At 42.1% G+C, this 25,059-nt stretch overlaps 1 protein-coding gene across 1 annotated transcript in view; it reads left to right on the top strand.

The window, feature by feature from the left end:
- The window catches only part of LOC124799714 (adenylate kinase-like), a 46,198-nt gene extending 28,537 nt beyond the window's left edge, over positions 1–17,661 (top strand). Inside the window, exon 6 of the mRNA XM_047262941.1 lies at positions 16,721–17,661. Within this exon, the coding sequence (XP_047118897.1) occupies positions 16,721–16,830 (110 nt within the window). The 3' untranslated portion in view covers positions 16,831–17,661. The remainder of the gene's footprint in view (positions 1–16,720) is intronic.
- Positions 17,662–25,059: the final 7,398 nt, after the last annotated feature.

Raw genomic sequence — 25,059 nt, forward strand, 5'->3', positions numbered from 1 at the left:
TGCTACCGTTACATATGTATTTCTGTATGGTGAGAGTAGTTATATGTGGCATTTCACAAGGAGACAAATGTGTTACAATGTTGTTGTTGTTGTTGTTGTGGTCTTCAGTCCTGAGACTGGTTTGATGCAGCTCTCCATGCTACTCTATCCTATCTTCATCATCTCCCAGTACCTACTGCAATCTACATCCTTCTGAATCTGTTTAGTGTATTCATCTCTTGGTCTCCCTCTACGATTTTTACCCTCCACGCTGCCCTCCAATACTAAATTGGTGATCCCTTGATGCCTCAGAACATGTCCTACCAATCGATCCCTTCTTCTGGTCAAGTTGTGCCACAAACTTCTCTTCTCCCCAATCCTATTCAATACCTCCTCATTAGTTATATGATCTACCCATCTAATCTTCAGCATTCCTCTGCAGCACCACATTTCGAAAGCTTCTATTCGCTTCTTGTCCAAACTAGTTATTGTCCATGTTTCACTTCCATTCATGGCTACATTCCATACAAATACTTTCAGAAACGACTTCCTGACACTTAAATCTATACTCAATGTTAAAAAATTTCTCTTCTTCAGAAACGCTTTCCTTGCCATTGCCAGTCTACATTTTATATCCTCTCTACGTTGACCATCATCAGTTATTTTGCTCCCCAAATAGCAAAACCCCTTTATTACTTTAAGTGTCTCATTTCCTAATCTAATTCCCTCAGCATCACCCGACTTAATTCGACTACATTCCATTATCCTCGTTTTGCTTTTGTTGATGTTCATCTTATATCCTCCTTTCAAGACCCTATCCATGCTGTTCAACTGCTCTTCCATGTCCTTTGCTGTCTCTGACAGAATTACAATGTCATCGGTGAACCTGAAAGTTTTTATTTCTTCTCCACGTTACAATATCAGGAAGAAAGAGAGAACACCAACTACTTATTTAGCTAATGTTGTTTACCGCAGTTATGGATTAATGTAAACAGTGCTTAATTTATTAGTAGCTGCTATAAACAAAACACTTACTGCTTTTTACTAGCCACATATTTGTCCATCCACTGTCATTGCAGAAGCAGAGTAGTAGCAGTAATTTCTTGCCAAGCTGATTACATCTACGAGCCATTTTAATTTTAAATCCCATATCTGCATCATTATTTAACAATATAAAATTGTATCCACAGCTAGATGAAAGCAAGGTTGTGGTTGTAATTTAACTATTTATTAAAATATTGTGGCCCTGTCACAACTATAATTCTAAAGCCATCATCCTGAACGTTTGATTTGGCACAGAAGTTCTTTGCTAAACAGAGCCCTATTGGAGCTTGTGTGACTCAGCCAACTGTAGAATAGCCAACAGTTTTATGTGAACACTGAATTCAGTAAGACTTTGACATTGTCATTGCAAGAGGTAAAAGTGCTGATAAGTCACAAGAAAACTCCTTGGACCAAATGGAATCAAGCCCATGATATTTGGATTTGTCATCTGCGATTTACCCACAGAGCTAGTTGATCACCTTAGAAATCTGATAACATTAAAACTGAAGAGTTTGGGAAGAGCAGGCTTTCATAAGTAGGCGGAAGCATGTGCTTTGAGAACATCTGTCTGGTGGTGTAACTTTAACCATTTTCTGACTTCATCTACTGGTCCTTTTTTTTCCCCCCTCCCACTCACTTTGAAAGATGACATGCTTCTTATACCAAGTGATACAGAAACTTGGCAAAAAAGGAGCAAAAACTACTAAACTGCACAACATGTAGCCAAATAATTTATGATCAGGTTACTGGATTTACCAGGCATAGAAGTTGAAGTGAATAATAAAGTGATGCCAATGTCTTAGTTGCTGTTTCATATTTTTGTTACGCTGGTAAATTCGTAAAAGGGCTAAAATAGGCTATTGTGTTACCAGTTCGATGACTGTGTTCTTATACAACTCGAAAATCAGTCGCGCAAATAATGGAAGGGGTAAAAAAACATCAACCTGTTTTATCTCCTTCACTCCTAGACTCGATGTTCCGCACATGACTCCTTCCTGTGACAGTGACCCACCCTTCCTGTGGCATATTTCCCATATAGAGGAGGATATTGTCCAAAACCACTGTCTACACCTCTACTCCTTCCATTGTTTGTTTTCCATCTAGGATTCTTGAGTTTCATATTCACAGTGTTATGTTTTAAATGGAAGTTAACCAGCAATGGCAGATGAACTCTTAGTGTATGAAGAGTCATTCTCGTTCTGCCAATGGCATTGTCAAAGAGAGTTGAGGAGTTGGCAGAGGTTCAGGGCAACTTCTTGTCCTTGGTATGGAAAAAAACAACAGCAGCAGGAGATGGTATAACAGGAGTAGGTTTCATCATTAATGGGAAAGTAGGGCAGAGACTGAGTTCAGTTCAGTGCTTGATTATTCTCATGAAAATAGACAGCAAACCAGTGTCAACAACAGTAGTTCAGGTACACATGCCGATGCCACAAATGGAGATCATAATCTAATGATCATGAGTGACTGAAATGCTGTAGTAGAAGGGAAGGAATAGAAGACAGTGCTTAGAGAGAAAGTGGGCTCAGTAACAAGATTCAGAGAGGAAAGAGACTTGAATTCTGCACTAAATTTCAGCTAGTAATAGTGAATATGCCATTCAAAAATCACAGGAAGTGGAGGTATTCTTCGAAAAGGCCTGGAGACACAGGAAGATTCCAGCTGGAGAACACCATGGTGTGTTGGAGATTCCAAACTGAGATCTTTCAATGAAAGATGTGACCAGGAGCACGTATCGAACCAGATTGCAATTTAATGATGAAAAGTAGATGGAAACTGAAGAGAATCACAGAAGTTGGACAGACAAATGTAGGTATAAGCAGGGTAATCACGAATAAATCATCAGTTACCAAAGGATTACTTCAGTTAGGGGCTGAAAGAAGGAAGTATGGAAATACTTAGGGAAGAATGAGCATACAGCAATAGATGTCACTTAGGAACGAAATAAATAGGAAGTGTATGGAATCAGAGACAAAATGACTGAAGAAGAAATATGTAGAAATTGAAATACAAATTGTTGTTCGAAGGACTGATTCAGCATATAGAAAATTCAATACAACTTTCGGTGACATTAAAAGCCAAGGCATTAGCATTAATACTGCAGGAGAAATTTCGCTGTTTAATGCAGATGAGAGAGCAGATAGATGATAAGGTACATTGAAGGCCTCTACAGTGGGGATGACTTGTCAGATGATGTAGAGAAAGAAATGGCAGTCAATGTGAAAGACATAGAGGATCCAGTATTAGTCAGTTCAAGAGAGCCTTGGAAGACTTTTAATCAAATAAGGTGAAAGGCGTAGATCACATACCTTCAGAACTTTTAAAATCATTGGGGAATTAATAACCAAACAACTAGTCAAGTAGGTGTGTAGAATCTATCAGTCTGGAGATGTAACCTCAGACTTTCAGAAAAATATCTACACAACCTAAAGATAGTAAGATCAGTTAAGTGCAACAATTCTTTCAAAATCAGCTTAGCAGCTCATGCAGCCTTGTTACTGACAAGAATAATGTACAGAGTATTGGAAAGTAAAAGTACTATTTGTTCATTGTCATGAATGTGGGCTCTAAAGTTCTAGATTAGTTAAGTCAGTCATCTTCGACCCACTAAAAATACGTGCCTGGTTGCTGCCAACATTGCCAATCTAACAGTACAGTACCCACATGTACCGTCGCACCTACAAATTGCTTGTTGTGCTGTATCATGCCAAAGTAGTAAGCCATGCTTGGTGCCACCACTTTGTGGCAAAAACATGGCTTGGTCTTTTGGCTGCACATCTATCCCCATTGGCTGCTGTAGTGCTGGGAAGTGGATGGACCTTGTTCCCTCTGTGCCCTGTACCCCTCTGTATTCATTCAGGATGTTGTCAATAAACTATTTTAGAAATGTCAGAGGAGCATTTCTGACTTTACACGTGACAATGGAAACAAGACTTAATAAAATTAACCACCTTCATAAGATTTGTCAGCTGTATCCTTGTTTGCTACCTTCTCAAATGGCTTTCCTTTCATGCCTTTCAACTCTTATAACCGTCATCTGCTTTCTGTACAAATTGTAAATAACATTTTGCACCTACTACCTTCAGAATTTCATAGCGTATTCCAGTCAACATTCTCAAAAGCATCCTCTTTGTCTACAAATGTTTTAAACACAGGTTTGCTTAATTTAACATCTTCTGAGAGAAGTTTTTGAGTCAGTATTGCCTTTCACGTTCCTGCATTTCTCTGTTTCCCAAATTTATCATCTTCCTCAAGATTGGCTTCCACCAGGTTTTCCATTCTTCTGTAAACAATTCATGTCAGTGTTTTGCAAGCACAACTTATTGAACTGAATTCAGCAATCTTCACACCTGAGGGCAACTGCTTTTCTTGAAATGGGAGTTACTACATTTGTGCCCTCCCCCCCCCCCCCCCCCCCTTTCCATGGAGAGACAGTGTTGTGGTTCCTGTTCTTAAGCTTGGCAAAGATCTGTTGTCCCACAAAATTTAACTGCTGATTAGCCTGACAAATGTCTGCTGCAAATTACTAAAATGGATGGTGACCCATCAGCTCAGTTGGGTCCTTCAATCTTTGGACTGTTTATCTCCTTACCATTGCAGCTTTTGGGGGTTATTGTTTCCAATTGATCATCAGCTTTGATTAAAAACTGCAGTTTAGCAGGCTTTTTCTCAGAGCCGCCATCTTCAAGTTTTCTCCGATCCTTGTAAGGCCTATGACACAGCTTGGCACCATCACATTCTCCTTATGCGCCACAAGTAGGGCCACAGGGGCCCCCTTCCACTTTTTATTCACCAGTTCCTGTCCCATTGGTCATTGAGAGTCTGACTCGGTTCTGTCCTCAGCTCTCTGCTGACACAGGAGAATGGCGTTCCACAGGGCTTCCTATTAAGTGTCCCTTCTTTTCTAATCTCCATTAGTGGGCTTGTGATCTCTGCCAGATAGTTTGTCACCCCTGCTCTGTATGTGGACAATTTCTGTATTTGGGCTAGCTCCCACTCAGTGACCTGCAAAACAGCTCCAGGGTGCCATCCAGTGCATTTCCATGTCAACACTCTTTCATGGTTTCCAGTACTCTCCCCTTAAGTCAAAAGTGGTGCATTTGTCTCTGTATTACAGTCCATACTGATCCTGAGCTGTACCATGATGCCCAACGCTTGATCGTGGTTACCCAGTTTAGTTTCTTTTCATCTTTTCGATGACAAGCTTACGAGCGTACTTGGTTGTCCCTACCCGCCATCTGAATGTTGCCCCCCCAGGGGGGTCCACAACTCTTTTGTGGATATGTGCGTGGCGAGCACGGGACCCGAGCCAGTGCAGCTCTTCCCTTTCGGGGCTGCATACCTCCCCTTTCCACACACACACACACACTCACTCACTCACTCACTCACTCACTGCCAGCCCCTTCTCCTTTCCCTTGGTCCCTCTCTTTGGGAGTATGTTTTGTGCCTACGTCCAGAGACGGATGCTTGTGACTGTAAGACGTTGTTTCTCTTCTTTTATCTCTCTACTGGAAAGTCTCTGTCCTTACTTTGTCATTCCCGTTTCCTTGATTCTTCTCTTTACCTTCTTCTCCGCTGCGCCGTTTGAGAATTCTTCTCTGCTTTCCTTTTTTTGTTCCTACCTTTCTCTTTCTTTCCTCCTTGTGCATGTCAGGAGGTCGATCCACGCATAGCCGGTGATGGGTAACGTGTAATCCCTTGGCCCAGGTAGACAAGTAGGACACGGACATACCCCCTGGTAAAGGTCAGGCCCAGGGAGGGGTGATTACCCGAGCTGATACCTTCCGAACATGCCGATTGGTCCTTCTGTCTGTTTCTTGGGAGGTGTGACATTGTAACGTCCTCCTTACTTATCGACCTTAATGACAGTGAAAAATTAAACTGCGTGTACCTAATGGAAATTTGGGAAAAGCAATCGTCACCGAAGTTAATCTGTCGGTAAAGAGGGAGGAAAGGGTTACATCTAAATGAAAGGAAAAATGCAAATGAAACTGGTGGAAATTAATTTTGAAAAGGGGTAAAGTTAATAAAGAAAGTAAATGTCCGGCCGTTAAGTTAACAATTAACTAGCGGTAATTAGATATTTGAGATTTAGGGGAAATTACGGTCGCCAGTCCTATGGACAATTACTATAGTAACTGAAAAAGAAAGGTTATTACACATATAATTAGCACTAGAAGTGTGGCAACTGAATGTTGACACGTGTAGTGTGAAAACTGAAAGTTTGTCAGAAGTAATAAATTTCGCTACACTCTGACTTAATTTAGCAAAAGATTTAATAAAACCGGAAAATCGAAAGTTAATTTAGTGACTGAAGTTAATAGTGAGCTTTCTTTCTGAAGCACGTCGAAATTCAGTAAAATACGGTTGTTCTTGGACTACCTCAACAATCATTTCAAAAGCTACTTGAATCTACGCAATTTAGAAATAAGAGATTTAACTTTGAACTTGAATTAAATGATTCTGAACAATTAACAATAGTAAAATTTAGTACGTACCAAGCTGAGCTGGAGTCACAGGTAAGCTAAAATATGCAAACAAAACTCGCACTCTTAATTTGTGCTTGTGTAATCTAAATATTGTAGCCAGCTATGAATACCTTAACTGAACTTTGAAATTAAAGCAGTGAAATTGAATGTTTTTACTTTAATGATGGCGTTTGAATTTCAATGACACTCGACTTCATTCTGGAAAAGGAAGGGACCCTGCTTGGTAATGCAATTGGGACAATGAGCAACAAATGTTCATGCTAAGTTGCTGTAATTATAGTTACAAAAATGGAACAGTTTGAAAAGCTGAGGTCTGCCATACAGTTCTAAAACTTTACGTGCTTCCAGTCTTCCTTGTTGGTTGATTGAAGGTTTGAAGCCGTCGATTGAGGAGGTGGCGACAGTCACTCATTGTCAGCCGTCGCTGTTGCAGAAGCTGGATGTTGGCGCGCCTTCTTCTCGACACGGTCACCTGGTGAAACGGGCTCTTGATGTGCGCCAGCTAATGCTTCCCGTCCGCAACATCGTGTCAGAAACTATCATAGCAAGTCGAGCGCAATTATATGCTGCCCAACCCCGAAAGCGCGGCAACTCGCGGGAGCGTCACACAACACACCTGCTCCACTGCACCACCCCAGCCAGACTCTTTCTGCTCAGCCCGCGCTCCACGCGGCAGAGTTAACACTACCAAAGATCCTAAACACTTTCGTTCTCCACACGACCTATCGATGTATTCGTTCAATAGTATAGTTTTCCCTAGGCCAGACCCAGCGTATAAATACAAATAATATTCACAAAACAAACCAATTATACATCGACATAAATGCATATATATACAAATAGTAAAACAATTACAGTATACAAAGACACAGAAATGTTATATCTTCAGGTAACAAAATAAGGAAAAAAATTTGCAGTGCAATAGATGGAAATAGGAGAATATGCATTTCCAGCGTCACAACATGAGGTGTGGACAATCACCTAAGGCGGGAGTGCCCTCAGAGAGGGCTCCCACTAGGAAGGAGCTTGCCATCGGAGACGCCGGTAATCGTGGGGGATACTTTCGCAATGGTTTTTCCTACTTCAGCTTCTGCCCACAAGAGAGAGCTAGATGATTCTCAGCCAAGGGCAGTTCTTCCGTCAGTGCCAAAGTTCCAAGTTGTTTCTCCGTCTGATGAAAGTCAAGACTTCTCCACAGTCAACCTTTCATTATTCAGAAAGGTGTCGACAGAATTGGAGGTCCTTTAGTCTTGTTCCCGGTTACGAAATGGCACCTTGTTATTAGAAATAGACATGCTACACACCTTCCCTGTCCGAGTGGAAGTGCACTGTACTTTACATTCATTGCGCGGGGTGGTTTATATGACATCACTCAACGGATTACCCAATGAGGACACTAAAAATTACCTGTCTGATCAGGGTGTAAGAGTTGAAACGGAATTGGTATCGACCTACACTCTCTTCTTGACATTTGACAAAGTTCAACTTCCATCAAATATTGAAGTGGGATATGAGAGAATTTCAGTTTTCCCTTGCATCCCCATCCCTACGTGTTGCTATCGGTGTCAGCGGTTTAATCATACCAGCCAGTCGTGTTCCAATAGGCCAAATGCGTTACCAGTGGCAGGGGTGCCCATGAGGGTGATTGACCACCTCCATTTCCTCATTGCTTCAACTGTATGGGCGACCACGCTGCTTCCTCTAGAGATTGCTCTAGTTCTAAAGATGAACGAATTATTCAGGAAGTCCGAGTGAAGGAAAAGGTGTCTACCTTTGCTGCTCGTAAGTTATTTGCCAGTAGAAAGCCCACTGTGCTCCATCGGGTAAATATAGCGCTATCCTCACCTCTCGTCGACCTACTACGGAGGTAACCACACAGACTTGCTACCTCACCTATAGCACCACGGTCGTCAGATCAGTCAGCCCAAAGATCATCTGTTCAGCATCCCCACTATCACCGCTCTCTAAGGCTCAATCTTCCTTGGCTCCTGCTAAATCATAGGCCTCAAAATTGGATGCCCGAACTTCCAAAAAAAGAGCCTAGTGTTGAAGATATATTTTTTTTTACCCAGACCTCGCAACCATAGACTCCTCCCTCATCATACCAGCCAGTTGTGTTCCAATATGGCCTAGAAGGCTCATAAGAAACAAAGTTCCTCTCCTTCTCCACCATGGCATGTCTCTTCTACAACGCCACCCAGCAGTAGTCACCCTCTATACGGTGCCCCCCCCCCCCCCCCCCCAGGGGCTCCACAACTCTTTTGTGGATACGTGCGTAGCGAGCACGGGACCCCAAGCTAGTGTGGCCCTCCTTTCTTTCCAGGCTGCATACCTTCCTTTTCCACATCCTTCCCCATCCCCCCCCCTTCACCTCCACCTCTTCCCATCCCTTTCTCCCACTTTGGGAGTATGTTTGGTGCCTACGTCCGGAGATGGACACTCAAAACTGTGAAACAGTCTCTCTTTGTCCTTCTCTTTTCCTTACCTCTTCTCTTTACCATTTTCTCTGCTGCGGCATTTGAGACCTCTCTTCTTTCCTTTCCTTTTCTTTGTCCTTCCCTTTCTCTTTTTTTCCTCCCTGTGCTTGTCTGAAGGTCGACCCACGCATTCCCATGCGTAGCCGGTGACGGGGTAACGCGTAATTCTCCGCCCCGGGTTGACAGGTAGGACACGTACATACCCCCTGGTAACGGCCAGGCCCAGGGAGGGGTGGCAACCTGAGCTGATACCTTCCGAAAGTACCGATTGGTCCCTCCGGCCGTTTCTCAGGAGGTGTGACCTGAGGTGTGAACAATCACCTAAGGCAAGAGTGCCCTCAGAGAGGGCCCCCACAAGGAAGGAGCGCGCCATCGGAGACGCCGGTAATCATGGGGGATACTTCCACAATGGATTCATCATCATCTACTATGTCTGCTCACAAGCAAGAGTTAAATGAGTCTCAGCCTCGGACAATTCTTCCATTGTTGCTACAGTTCTTTGTTGTTTCTTGGTTGGACGAAGGTCAAGATTTCTCCACAGTCAACCCTTTCATTATTCAGAAAGGTGTCGATGCAATTGCTGGTCCTGTAAAGTCTTGTTCCCGATTACGAAATGGCACCTCGTTGTTAGAAACAGTCGGTGCCCTCCAGGCACAAAAATTGCTGCGTACTTCACTGCTACACACCTTCCATGTCCGGGTGGAAGTGCACCACACTTTCAATTAATCACATGGGGTCGTTTATACACGCTCCCTCGACGGATTGTCTGACGAGGAAATTCAAAGGTACCTGTCTGACCATGGCGTAACGGCTGTTCAGTCATGAAAGGGGTTGACAAGAACATCGTTCCAACCCGTACTGTCTTCTTGACATTTGACAGAGTTCAACTTCCATCGAACATAAAAGCGGGCTATGAGAATTTCAGTTCGCCCTTACATTCCAAACCCTACGTGTTGCTATCAGTGTGAGCGGTTCAATCATACCAGCCAGTCATGTTCCAATCTGGCCAAATGCGTTGTGTGTGGCAAGGATGCCCATGAGGGTGCTTGTCCACCTCCATCCCCTTGTTGCATCAACTGTATGGGTGACCACACTGGTTCGTCTAGAGATTGCCCAATTTTTAAAGACGAACGGCTTATTAGTGAAGGAAAAGGTGTCGACCTTTGCTGCTCGAAAGTTACTTGCCAATCGAAAGCCCACTGTGCCTCATGCAGGTAAATACAGCACTGTCCTTGCCTCTGCTCGCCCATCAAAGGAGGCAGCCACGCAGACGTGTTATCTCACCTTTATTGCCACAGTCGTCAGATCGGCCAGCCCAAAGATCGCCTGTTCAACCTCTCCACTCTCACCTGCTCACTCTATAGCTCACCCTTCATCGGGTTCTGCTAAATCCTGAACCCCAAAATCAGACACCCGGACTTCCAAAAACGAGCCTACTCGTGAAGATTTTTTATGTACCCCAACTTCACAACCTTCGATTCCTCCTTCATCTCAATGTCCTGTTTCCAAGAAGGCTAATAAGAAACCCAATTCCTCTCCTTCTCCGCCACGGCGCGTCTCCTATACAGCACCACCTGGTGGTAACCGCCCTTGGCCGCCTTGTGTGTTGCTGAGGCGCACTGCTGGCAGCTGATCGCTGGTGGCAGGAGCTGCTGCTGAACAACCTATGGATCATGATCTTCTGCCTTCTGCTGAATGCCGTTCCACGGTGTTGGTCGCCAGCTCGGAGCAGTTGTTGAGTTGAGGGCAACCTTGGTCACCTTCTTCCCTTTTCTGTCCACCATATGTCAATTATCCATTGGAATATCCGCGGCATTGGAGCCAATCGGGATGAATTGTCGATCCTCTTACGATCCTACTCGCTGGTCATCGTCTGTCTTCAGGAAACAAAGCTGCGTCCCCACGATCGCTTTGTTTTCCCTCATTTTCAGTCAGTCCGATTTGATCTCCCCTCTGTTGAAGGCACTCCAGCACATGGAGGACTCATGAGTCTTCTCCATGATACTCTCCATTATCACCCAATCCCCTTAAACACTTCCTTCCAAGCTGTCGCTGTCCGTCTTTCCCTTTCTGGATACACCTTCTCTCTTTGTACTGTATACATTCCATCGTCCACACCAATGGCAAGAGCTGATCTCCTTCATCTTCTTGGTCAGCTTCCACCCCCTGATTTGCTGGCTGGGGACTTCAATGCCCACCACCTGCTTTGGGGATCTCAGCGTACTTGTCCACGCAGCTCACTATTGATAGACGTCTTTCACCAAGCAGATCTTGTTTGCCTCAACACTGGGGACCCTACATTTTTGTCTGCCTCTAAGACAAATTTCTCATATTTGGACCTTTCGGTCAGTACTGTTCCACTAGCTCGGCGCTTCAAATAGTTTGCTCTTGCTAATACACACTCGAGTGACCAGTTTCCATGTGTCCTTAAATTGCAGCCGCAACTGCCATATATGCGCCCAAGGCACTGGAATTTTGCCCAAGCTGTTTGGACACTTTTTTCGTCTCTAGCGACATTCGATGACCGTCACTTTCCTAGTGTCGCCGATGAGGTCACTCATATTACAGAAGTTATTCTTACAGCTGCGGAACGTTCAATACCTCGCACCTCCGATTTGCCCCGGCACCAACCAGTTCCTCGGTGGAACGAGGCATACAGTGACGCAATACGTGAGCGGCGACGTGCTCTTTGCATTTTCCGGCACCATCCTACTTTGGCCAACTGTATCCGCTATAAGCAGTTCCATGCACGATGCCGTTGCATCATTTGCGATAGCAAGAAGGCAAGCTGGGACTTCTTTACTAGCTCATTTAACACCTTAACTCCCTCCTCGGAAGTTTGGAGTCGGATTCAACGGTTATCTGGCGTGCCTATTTTCTCCCCGGCCTCTGGGCTCACTGTCGCACATGATACATTAGTGGACCCTGTTGCAATTTCTAACTCATTGGGTCAACACTTTGCTGAGATTTCGAGCTCTTCAAATTACCCGCCAGCTTTTCTTCCGAAGAAACGTGCAGCGGAAGTGCAACCTCTTGCTTTCTCCTCTCAAAATCGCGAAAGCTATAATACTGTTTTCTCCATGTGGGAACTCCAACATGCACTGTCTTCTTCTCACTCTTCCGCCCCAGGACCGGATTGTATCCACAACCAAATGTTGCTGCATTTATTGTACCACAGTCTGCGTTACCTCCTTCGCCTTTATAATCGAATTTGGACCTACAGTACTTTTCCCAGAAGATGGCGGGAAGCTACTGTCGTTCCTGTTCCGAAACCTGGAAAGGACAAACATCTCCACTCTAGCTATCGCCCCATTTCTCTCAAGAGTAGTATATGTAAGGTTTTGGAGCGTATGGTGAACTGCCATTTAGCCTGGTGGCTGGAGTCCCGAAGTCTTTTAATACCTGACCAATGCGGTTTCCGAAAGCATCGTTCTGCAGTTGACCATCTTGTTGCTCTCTCCACTTATATCATGAAAAATTTTCTCAGGAAACGCCAAACGGTAGCAATATTTTTTGATCTGGAGAGAGCATACGATACCTGTTGGAGGACAGGCATCCTCCGCACACTTTAGAGGTCGGCTGTCCCTTTTTATTCGTGAATTTATGGCAGAGCGCACATTTAAAGTGCGGGTGAACACTACTTTCTCCCAAGAAAACGGGGTACCCCAGGGCTTCATGCTAAGTGTTGTACTGTTTGCCATTGCCATAAATCCAATTATGGATTGTCTCCTTCCTGATGTCTCGGGCTCCCTCTTCGTGGACGATTTTGCGATCTACTACAGCTCTCAATGGACCAGCCTTCTTGAACGATGTCTTCAAGGATGTCTCGATCGCCTCCACTCTTGGAGCATCGAAACCAGCTTCCGCTTTTCTCCCGGTAAGACCGTTTGTGTTAATTTTTGGCGTCGTATGGAGTTTCTTCCGCCCTCCTCACATCTAGGCCCTGTCAACCTTCCGTTCGCAGACGTCGCCAAATTCTTGGGTCTTATGTTTGACAGAAAACTGTGCTGGTCCTCCCATGTTTCCTATCTTTCAGCTCGCTGTCTGCGATCCCTCAACACCCTCCGTGTCCTGAATGGTACCTCCTGGGGAGCGGACAGAGTGGTCCTTCTCCGCCTCTATCACTCCTTATTGCGCTCATAATTGGACTATGGAAGCATAGTTTACTCGTCTGCTGGGCCGTCTATTCTTCGGCGTCTCGACTCTGTCCACCACCATGGATTAAGTTTAGTGTCTGGAGCTTTTTACACCAGCCATGTGGAAAGCCTTTATGCTGAGACTGCAGAACCACCGCTGTCCAATTGGCGAGCTGTCCTTCTGAGTCGTTATGCTAGCCATCTGTCTTCCATGCCTGCTAATCTGGCCCATGATATTTTTTTGATGTCTCCTTGGATTTAGGGTATACAGGCCGCCCTTCCTCCCTGCTACCACCGGGAGTCCATTTCCGTCAACTGTTATGTTCTCTTTCCTTCCACTTTCCTAAGACTGTTTGACAACTTGGGGTACAGCACCGCCTTGGCTCCGGCTCCGGTCCCGGACCTGCCTGCTCCGTTAACTTTGTCAGTTTCCCAAGGATGGTACCCCTTCTCTTGTTTATTGTCGGGCATTTGCTGCTCTATGTGCACAAATGACGGATGCCACATTTATTTACACTGATGGCTCAAAAACAGCGTTTGGTGTTGGGAGTGCCTATATTGTTGGCAACACCCCTATTAAATTTCGGCTTCCTGACCAGTGTTCGGTTTTTACTGTGGAGCTTTATGCTGTTCTCCAGGCTGTCCAATACATCCGGTGCCATAAGTGGATACAGTATATTATATAATCATATTCAGTCAGCTCTCTTCCCAACCTCCAAGCTCTTTATCCCATCCACCAGAGTCAAGACTGCCTCCACATGCTGCACTTCGGGGTGTCTCTGTGGCCCTTTCTTCTTGTCCTGTTATTTACTCTTGCTGCTGCCTCGATGTTCCTTTTACCTCTTTGTTTGCCCCTTCTCCGTACTGCCCTGTTTATGTAGTCCTCCCTTGGATTCTGCCACCTTGGGTATTGGGGCCAATGACCTCACTGTTTATCAACCAACCGACCAGTTACATTAGTCCGGAAGTCTTGAGAGTATTTCGCCTGTCTCAAACATTTTGCACCCCCGGTGGAGTACTTTGTCATGGCTGGTCCTCCTATCAAGGATATCTGTGGTTGTGGGAATGTTGTCTACTCCATGGACTTTTTTTGACTTAGGTCTTTCTGCACTGCCTGATTCTTCTCGCAGTATCATACCTTCCATCTGATCTTCATCTGATTCATCTTCCCTTTCAATTGTCTTAATTTCCTTTATAGAGAAGCCCTCTATATTCTTTCCAATGTTCTGTTTTCTCTTCTTTGTTTAATACTGGTTTGCCATCTGAGCTTCTGTGAGTCATACAGTCACTTCTCTTTTCTCCAAAAGTCTCTTTAATTTTCCTATCTTTCGCCTCATTTTACATGCTTAGACTGCCTTGCAGTTGTCTTCCCTTGAAATGTCTTAGTTTAAAATCTGGTGCAAGACTCTGTCTTATATACTTAATGTGAAACCTTCCGTTGTCTACAGGTATCTTTCATTTGTACAACTTTCATTTATGATTATCCTTAAACCAATTATTAGTGATGATTAAGTTGTTGTCAGATATAACATTTTTTCGGGGTAGAGGCAAAGTGATTAAAGCTGTGCATCTACTGCTACATGCTGGGTCTGGAGGGCCCTCAACCTTCCCCTCCAGTGCCTGTTTCCGTGGTCATCCCACTTTACTCTATTTTAATTGCTTTTAGATGCAATGAGTCTTTTTTCCTGCCTCACCCTATTTTTTGTTTTAGGAGTAGCACTCCAGTGGATGCAAGACTTAAATTCGTTACCCTTGATACTAGCTGAAAATTCATATATACTTCCATAATTTTATGAAATTTCTGGCACACATCACTAACTACAGATATCTTTCATCTTGAACAAGAAACTGACAGCCTTGCTGTATAGGCCCATAATGCACACCCCCAACCGACCAACCAAATAATTGAGGATGTGGAGTGCAGGTGCTACTCTGAGATGAAGAGGTTGGCACTGGAGAGGAATTTGTGGTGGGACACATCAAACAAGTCAGAAGACTGATAACCCAAGAAATGCCGTAGTCGTTGGTTGATTTGGAGTCAATAAGTTGTAGAAGGAAATTCCTTAATCTTAGGAAAAAAAATCATAGCCTTAAACAAGACGTTAACATCATACAATGGTCTGTTTGCAACTGGCTGATAGAACTGTTATGCCTGGGATTTATGTTGTCTGTACAGGTAGTGCTGGGGTGTCATGCGGCTATGGATTCTTTGTGTTGGTAAACTCCTACTGTTGTCGTAAGTAAGCAGCAAAAGATTTGAAATTTAGAAGTGTGATATTTGGTGATTGTCTAACAAATTGTGGTCACTGCATAAATGTCTGGAGATGATGTGATCATCAAATAGGTTCCTTTGGCTTTCTTTTTAGTTCAGTAATGTATAATAACGGATGAGCATATCCTTGCTTACTACTTTAGTAGTTCGGTGCTGGTGGTTTAGCAGGTATCAAAGTTGTCCAATTCTTAAAATGGTTAATATGAAAAAAAATTATAGGGAAATGTGACAGTTTTCATTTGTCTCTTAGTGCAGCCATAACACTTGGGCTTTAAGTTGTTGAATTGAACTTATGGTTAATATCTTAGACTTCAAATGTATTGGTCCTAGATCGGGTGATGTAGCTCAACAGGTCAGAGGAAAACAATAGTATATCATTTCCAGGAAAATCATGCTTGGGAAAACACTCTGGTCTTCATTTCAACCAATATAGGTTGACAGTTGCTTTATTTACTTTAACTGAATGTATCTCTTGTCTTCTCCAACTACCATTTCTGCTATATACTTTTGGTAAATGTATAAGTTACTGTGATCAGGTACAAACCTGATTGGTATTTTACAGTCTACCAACCTGCACAAGTAGTGGATGATCTTTTGTGTCATCCTAGTGTGTAATCTAGTTTCATTTTTTTTTCTTCTGTCGCCACATTGAACAACTACACACTACTATCAATGCGTTGTAATTTGTGCTTCAGAATTTTAGAAATCTGATGTAAACGAATAGAAGAGAATGTTAACATCAAGATATTTTTGTTACCATCCTATGAGCGACCGCACTTGCACTGGATTTGTCTAGTTTGCTCAGATACATATGGATCACTTATTGCCCCAAAAAATTTTATTTAATTGAGAACAGTAGAATATATTTTCTTGGATTTGGTTGCATAGCTGCAGGATTTGCTAACACTAAAAACTGCATTATTTGAAGATGTAATTATGTCACTATTGATCTTAAGGATATTCTGTGTTCAGTAAATTTATGTCAAATTTTATTAAATATACATAATTTTATTGCAGAACATTGTTTATTTTTGTGTGTCAGTAATGCGTACATCGTATTTCTGGCTGAATATGTGTTTACTGTAGGATGATCTATGAAATTAGTGAAAAAGTTAAATCCTGAAAAAGTAAGTACCAATTGTCTTCATAAAGTTAGGTAATTCTAGCCATATGCTATGAATAATATGAATAATGTTGTACATCTATTGCATTGCAGTTGTTATTATAGTTTGAGGCCAATGCAACAAATGTTGCCACAACATTGTTTTGCTATTAGTAAAGAGAAGTGATTAGAAATATAGAACCTTTTTCTTTCTTTTTCAGGTATACATCACAGGATTGATGCTTCCAAATCTGCTTCAGAGGTCTTTGATAGCATTGATAAAATATTTCTTCGTTCTTCCAGAAGCAAGGATAAAGTTATGTTTGTATAAGGAACATTCGTAGGACAATGCTGTAATTTTAATGATGGAAGTATATCCTGTTATTGAGAATTTAAGCCATATAGAAGCTGATGGGAGTCCAAAATTTTATTATTCATGCAATGACCATTTCTGTCAAAGCTATCGCACTGCCATGCACAATTAAGACTTGCAGTGTCTCTTATATACATATATTTTAGTTTTGATTGCCTGTCACTATCTCCTAACATTCAAAAAGTGAGAAATATTTTTCCATGTTTATAGTAACGTTATTTTATTACTGGTCACATCAAAAACATATTACGCAAGAACCCGTGATACCTGAAGCATATTGAGAGTTTGTTGTTAGACAGTGAATGAAGGATTTTTCAACTGTACGATAATTTACTTTTTGGTCTGTGAAAGTTTCTCTTTAATTTACACAAGATTGTACTTGCCAGGCCTCAGATATGACTTGTTTTGCTGGTATTAACTGTATTGCTCCCACAAACTAATGTGCACTCAATCTGTGAATCTGTAGTAAATGAAAGCATAGGGATATCTTTCTATGAAACTTTGCTCAGTTTAAAATAAAATTAAGAAATGACAGCAGTTGTAGAACTAATCATTAAATTTTAGTTCCAATATTTCAATTTGGTTGGTAGTCACTGTGAATACTAAATAAAAAAATGTACAGTCAAAAGTGATTATGTGTAATGAAGGGACTAAGACATGAGTCACGCAATGATCCATGTTTACCATTGTTCAGCGAAGGGCTCTTCTGACATTATTTGTACCTGTTATGTGGGAAATGGTGTAAAAGTATCTGATAAAATAAAATGTATCAGTGCTTCTTTTTACTAAGTGCTCATGCTTTTTCTTCCTCCCCTAACATATGATAACTATTATGAATGAATGTTAAATCTGTCTCATACAGAAAGAGTGTTAGCTGTATTAATTTTTGATCTCCTGCAACTTTGAAAGCAGTTGTTTCTAAAATAATAAAAGTAAGTAATGTGCTTAAAGTGACAATCTTAAATTTAGAAGAATACACTGACATGATAAAATACCATTTACAACAGCTGATAGCATGTTCTCAGATTTGTTTGTGAAGCAGATGTTTTTTAATTAAAAAACAATTGGATAAAAAAAGTTCACAGCATACAATCAGCCAATTGACGTGTAATCCACAAATAAATCTTCCTGGTAGAATGTGAAAGAAATGTTGTTGAATTTTTCATGAAGCAGATGTTATTGTGTGGTGACTGGTAAGTAATCCAAACCACTCTCCACACATTTAGTAGTATATTGTTTCTGTAAATGAGCTTGTTGTATTCTTAAAGAAATTGAATGATTACTCAATGTGTGGGATTTTCTGCTTAAAGCAAGAACCCACCCACGAAACACTGTCATCTGTAACTGTGTATTTTGACCAACACTTCTGCAAGATCCATATTAAGACACCTAAGTCTGTGCCTTTCATTATCACTGTACTCACGTTACTTACATGCCACCACAAAAAGATGCACTGCTTTCTGCAAGATAAGATTACTGCCATGTCAGCTATGGTGCAATGTGGCACTGTGATATATCAACCTGCACTCCCATTTCTCATCAACTGAGGGAAAAATTGTGCAAAACCGTGTTTTGAACTCAGGCTAGTACAATGTGAAGTTCTCATGAGTCTACAGATCAGACATTTTCCACACTTTTTCTAAAAAAGAACTGTTAACATTCAACTGATAGTCAGTTTCACCTCTGTCATGAAATAAAAATTCTTATCAAGCAAAATGTGAAGATTGTCATCATGACCTAAAAACAAATACTGAAGTTCTTAGTTATGTAGCAGAAAAGATGTCAAATCTATTTTATGGAATTTACACTTTGATGCAACAAACTATAATAAACAACTCTCTCTCTCTCTCTCTCTCTCTCTCTCTCTCTCTCTCTCTGTGTGTGTGTGTGTGTGTGTGTGTGTGTGTGTGTGTGTGTGTGTGTGTGTTCCTTCCCCCTAAATTTAAAACCATATTACAAGCAGTTTTTTGCCAAAAGTGCACGAACTTTTAAAATAATCATAACTTTCAGTGTAATTATAATTTCATTATTTCCGTTTCATATGTCTTTAAACATTTGTTAATACTTTGTTCAATAATACCGAGAAGATATTCTAATAATGTAGAAGAAATTGGCTTTCAACAGTAAATATTTTGTCTAAAAGGACATGAATGTCGTTATCTGTTGAGCTCAGACGAACTAAATGAGGGTGATTTATATATTCTTCGTAAATACAGTTCATATAGTTCTTATTATTTTTACTTCCTAATTCCAACTGCTGCTCATTTCTAAGTATGCCCTGAAAATATTGTGACCTTTGTGTTTAACCTTTTTTGGGTGCAGTGTTCTTCAGTCTTAAAATGGCAGGGTGGTCTGACTGGTACTGACCTCATAGCAGGTCACAATAACATTGCAGGAGGGCAGCAGGTACAAAGAACCAGGTCCTCAGCCATTGTGGAATCATAAAGCCAGTGGAAACAACAAGATTTATTCAGCAGAATTCATACAGCCATAGTCAGAGGTTTGCACAGATGCAGGTATCCATAGTGATTGTTACCTTGTGAATATTATCGTGAGCAGTTGCAGGTATCCACAGATAATCTGCAGATATCTGTAATAATAACTGTGCTGTAGTTGAAAATTAAAGAACAGTATCAATCTCATTATATGCCTTTTGTCGAATTGTTTTACCTGTAGTCAATGCCAGAGATTTCATGAATCAGCACAGCATGTATGTTGTAATGTTAGTTGAAAACTTGGAATATCTGCAAGGCACAGGTAAAGTGGAAGTCTGTTTCTGTCCTTACCTTCTGGCTATGACCCGTTTAGCTGCACCCAAGGAACCTGCACTTTGTGACTATACATTGCTGTGACCTTATCTTTCATGCAATCTGTGAACCGCATTTGGGTTGACGGCCATTGTCATTGGCTTCCCGAGAGGTGAGAGTTGCAAAGTTTCTGGTGCCTCCAGTTGACACTTTGCAGTGATTCAGTTGCCACATAACGAATGTGTCAAAATAAACAGTTGTGAGAGTGCTTTAATAAAATGAACATCATGGACCTAATTTCTCTATTGTGAGAAATCAAACTGTGACTGTAGATTTGAATAAAATTTGGTTCTATGTTTGATGGCAAGGAGAAAATCAAATATACAGTAGCTTGTCTGTGTATAAAATTGTGTTCTTACATCAGACACACAGTGACTTTAAATTTGTTAAAAAATGTGTGTGTGACTGCACAAATTAGTGTTATTAAATTTTTAACAACAAAATGAGACATACAAATTCCTCAAGTCCCACCAAATTTGATGGTAGTCCCATCAGGAAATACTTGTTGATCTTACCAGCAAAAAATTGTACCTTTATTTGTTACATTTGGAAATAAATTTCAAGATGGCACATTTGCTTATTGGTTTGGGGGCAAAGTTCGGCTCAGTGAGTGCCAAGGAACTGCTACCTCATGTGACCACCTATTTGAGAAATTTAAAGGAAACTGCAGATTGTTTATGGGAAGCTGAATGAGGAATATCTTCAGAGGGGTAGGAGAGACATTAGAAATAGATTTATGGAGTGTTTCATGTCTTAAAATAAACTACATGGGAGGGTTGCACATTACTTTAATAGTGAAAAAGAAAAGGTTGAAGTCCAGTGTTGTGCAACAGATATTTTGAGAGTGAGATGGATTTAAAAACGTTATTCAGGACTGTGCAAAATTTTGTTTGTTCTCGGCAGAGATCCAAAGATTGTTGCAACACTCAATCAATAGAAGAGACTTTTATATTTGGCACAAATTCTCAATGTTGTGTTTGAGTGTATGACTCAATGAAGTGTCAATAAAGAGAACAGTGATATACTGGTGATTAATAAATTCATTTTGAGATGTCAAAGCTTTCTTCAAAAATTCCTGCCTTCAGAAGTGCACACAGAAATTGTTGAAAGGAGATGTGGACACGCATTGGAACAGCAAATTACAATGTTTGTGTGGATTAGCTTCTAGTGGTTCTCAGTTCTATCACTTGTAGCCAAGAAAAACATTTCTATAGATTTAAAAACTGAACTATACGAAAATCACATGTAAACAGTAAGTGGGAAATAAGAAAGCGCGAATCCACATTTCTAAATAAAAAAGAGGGAAAAAAAACTTAAAATTTCTTGGGAGTGTCAGGAAAGTTGGAGCTATAAGGTATGGTACAAATCATGTTGCAATAAAGTGTTCGTAGTTGAAAAGTATCACAGCTGAGGTTCCTGCAAAGAAACAGAAACCTGACAGATGTTTCAATGAGTCTGAAGACTTGTTGGAAGATGAATCTGCAAAAGACGTCAACATTGCCACAGATGAAATTTTGAATTATGTCAATAACTCCAGTTTGTGGAAGTCAGATGTGAAAGCTTGTACCTGTATCTCTCCAACTAGCATACTTTATACACTGCATTCCAGCATCCAGCTCACCATCTGACAGGAACTACTCTACTGTGGGACAGATGAAGCAGGACTGATGCACGTCTTTAAAGCCACAGTTGATTGATGATATTATTTTCCTGAATACTTATCTTCCAAACTAAGTTGGTACCAGTACAGCTTCTCAGAGTTATCAGAATTCAATATAAATTTTTCCTGTATTACTTCTTTTATAGTCAAAGTAGTGTTAGATGGAAAAAGGTAATATTTAATCTAAAATTTGTCTGTCTTTCTTGTAATTTTTGCATTAAAGATCTCCCACAAGATAGATTTTTCTATTTTGATTCTTCCCAATGAGGATATTCAGCTTCAAAATCAGACTTGTGAAATATTATGGTGGTAAAAAATTGTTCCACAGCACCTCTGCTCCAAGGCAAAAGCCTTTCGTCAGAGCAGTGGCACTTTAAATTGCTTTACAAAACTGTAATATCTGCAGATGTGGATAAGGGTGATGCAGTGCAGCTGCAAATGGCATTTTTCTATCTGCTCAGAATTCTAGCTGTAGTAGTCAACCCTCAGTGGTGCATGTTGACCCTAGGTGGTGGTGCTTACATGGCTCAGCAAGAGACAGCCGCTGATAAAAAATCCCAGGCTGGTCAAGCGGCTGCAAAAGAAACACAGTGCCTGGATAGTGCAGCAGTCTTGTTGATGCCAATCACACAGTGGCAGCAAACACTGGTGTAGGCCTGTCAGGCCATTAACTGCAAATGCATTGATCAGGCAGCAGCTCACAGCAGGGATCATCTGAGTGCAGACTGCGAATCGGGAACCTCTCTTACATCTTCAGGAGTTGACTCATGTTGGCCAGGAGTAGACTCCAATCAGCTATAGAGAGCATCAAGACTGGATGTGGCCAATAGACTGAGGGACAGTGGAGGCAGCACCTAGTTGTAATCAAGACAGGATGGCCGAATTCGGAGTGACTAATGTGGAGTGCTTCTTGATGTGGGCTGCAGTCTGCAACAGGTGCTGCATGGCTGGCGTGGTTTGTATTTATGGCCGCTCAGTCCAGCTCTCTTAGGACTTTGGCCACATAAGTGGCGCAGCACCAGACTTTGACATGATGTAATCCAGGCTACCACTGCAGCGCCCTGGACTTCATAGCATGCTGCGTCGATGATATTCCAGCCTTGGTAGCAGATGGCAGGGTCTGGTGTGTGGTACCTGAGCTAACTCTCGTGCTGACCATCCTGTTACATAGGTCGCATGTCATCTGTGACAAAGGAAGCCTCTTAGCTGAGCAACAACACCTGAAGAAATTGTTCCATAAAAATGGTGCAGTGAAGAATAGATTAAAAGGTGGTTCAAGAAAAGCAAAGGTGCAGTTAACTGGGAACAGGAGCACTGAGACATGAGACTTGCTTTGCCTCCTTACTTTGTATCACTCTCACCCAAAATTGTCTGACTGAATGGAAAAAGAAACATCAAAATCATGTTACGAACTTCTCCCAAAATGAAGACACTCCTTGTGTTTGCGAAAGACCCACAAAAATGTGACATAACTTCTGAGTGCAGCCATAATTACAATGGGCAAAATCAGCACTGTACCTTGAAACACTGTGAGGAACACATCCGGTGGGACTGGGACACATACAGAAATCAGCAGTGGCATAGCACAGCATAAAGAAATACCACTCCCCTGATTTTAAGAACACCAGGTTTCTATGCCAAGCAACCAGCTATTGAGACACCATTGTTAAAGAATCCATAGGAATGAAGAGCCACAAAAATCATGTTCACAGGGGTGAAGGTTATCGCCTTAGTTCGCTTTAGCAGCGAGCTCGGCATTATTCTCACATGAGATGCATTTGGAAAGTCCATGCAGAGATTCAAGCACAGCATCTGGATCATCTGCCACCCTACCCCTCCCCCTGCCCACCAGCTGCAGAGGATGCACCACTGATAATATATTGGGACATTCAGAATATCTCGGCACTTCACCAGAACTCAATGAGTAGTGTCACACTTGAAACGTCATGGTGCCGTAACGCTGCACCCCAGCAGGAAAAATGGGACATCAGATAGGCTTTTCTTACATTTTACCAGTCTATTGCTTACTGTGCTGATATTACACCTTTTCTTTTTGGCTACAGTTCCACTTTCTTCATTTTGCTTTTATCTTCTGCTTCACTCTTTGGTCTATGAAGTTTTAACCACTGCTGAAGATCCAAATGAAGCAAAACTAAAACGCGAAAGAATTATTTCAGGAATCCTTCTCTGCTGATAAAATTTTCATTGTTGTCAAAATAAATTAGTTGTGCAGCCATTCTGCTCATGTAAGTAATAGCAAAAAATATAACTGTGGGCCACCTGCCCACATTTCTTACAGCACTGTACGAAGTGCTTTCTCATTGATGGTGTCTCTCCCGGCTTTGGTCTCGTTATAAAGGTATACACCAGATGCCCTTTGTTTATCTCCTATGTCAGCTTCTATGGAGATATTACAATGCAAGCCTGATGCCAGGGTCACAGATTTCTGTTTTTAGCAACATGGGGACTAGATTACAGCATTTCTTGAAGCCAAAAGGTAAACTATGGATAGCCCTTCCATTACTGGAAGTAAATTCTAGTGGAACCTCACTCTTTTTTTTTTTTTTTTTTTTTTTTCCCCTCTACAAAATAAATAATTTTTCTTCCTCCCCTCAGAACTCTTCTGTCAAGCCAATACTGGAAAGCAGTTGTCTGCCATCATATTTCAGCCTGAATGATACTCAAACAATGGAATGTAACAATATTATGAAAAGGAAAGTTGAAACTCACCATATGGCACAGATGCCGAGTCACAGATAGGCGTAACAAAAAATCTGTCACAAATAAGCTTCCGACCAACAAGGCCTCTGTCAAAAACAGGAAAAATACACACGAAACCGCAGCCTCTGGCAGCTGAAGCCACACTGTGAGCAGCAGCAGTGCATGATGGAAGTGGCAACTGGGTGGGGTTGATGAGGAGACTAGGGCAGGAAGGAGCAGAGATAGTAGGGTAGGGTTGGGGAGCAGTGAAATGCAGCTGGGGAGCACGCAGAGACGAGGTGGAGAGAGGGTAGGGCAGCTATGTGCTGTCGGGAGGTCAGACAGAGGGCAAGGGAGGGAGGTAGTGGAGAAGGAGAGAAGTAAAAAGACTGGGTGCATTGGTGGAATGATGGCAGTGTAGTGCTGGAATGGGAACAGGGAAGGGGCTGGATGGGCGAGGACAGTGACTAACGAAGGTTGAGGCTAGGAGGGTTACGGGAACATAGAATATTTCGCTGGGATTGTTGCCACCTCCGCAATGCAGAAAAGCTGATGTTGGTGGGCAGGATCCATATGGCACAGGCTGTGAAGGAGTCATTGAATTGAATGATGTCATGCTGGGTAGCATGCTCAGAAACAGGGTGGCCAACCAGTTTCTTGGCCACAGTTAGTCAGTGGCCATTCACGTGGACAGAAAGCATGTTGGTTGTCATGCCCACATAGCATGCAGAACAGTGGCTGCAGCGTAGCTTGTAGATCACATGACTGATTTCACAGGTAGCTCTGCCTTTCATGGGATAGGTGATGTTTGTGAGAGGATTGGAGGAAATAGTGGTGGCAGGATGTAAGGGACAGGTCTTGTGCCTAGGTCTATTATGGGGATGTGGGCCATGAGCTAAGGGGTTGGGAGCAAGGGTTGTGTAGAGATTCTGTAATTTCAGTGGATGGCAGAATACCATTGTGGGAGGGGTGGGAAGGATAGTGGGCAGGATATATCTCATTTCAGGCCATAACAAGAGG

Source organism: Schistocerca piceifrons, chromosome 1 (genome assembly GCF_021461385.2).
Source record: "Schistocerca piceifrons isolate TAMUIC-IGC-003096 chromosome 1, iqSchPice1.1, whole genome shotgun sequence".
Lineage (NCBI taxonomy): Eukaryota > Metazoa > Arthropoda > Insecta > Orthoptera > Acrididae > Schistocerca > Schistocerca piceifrons.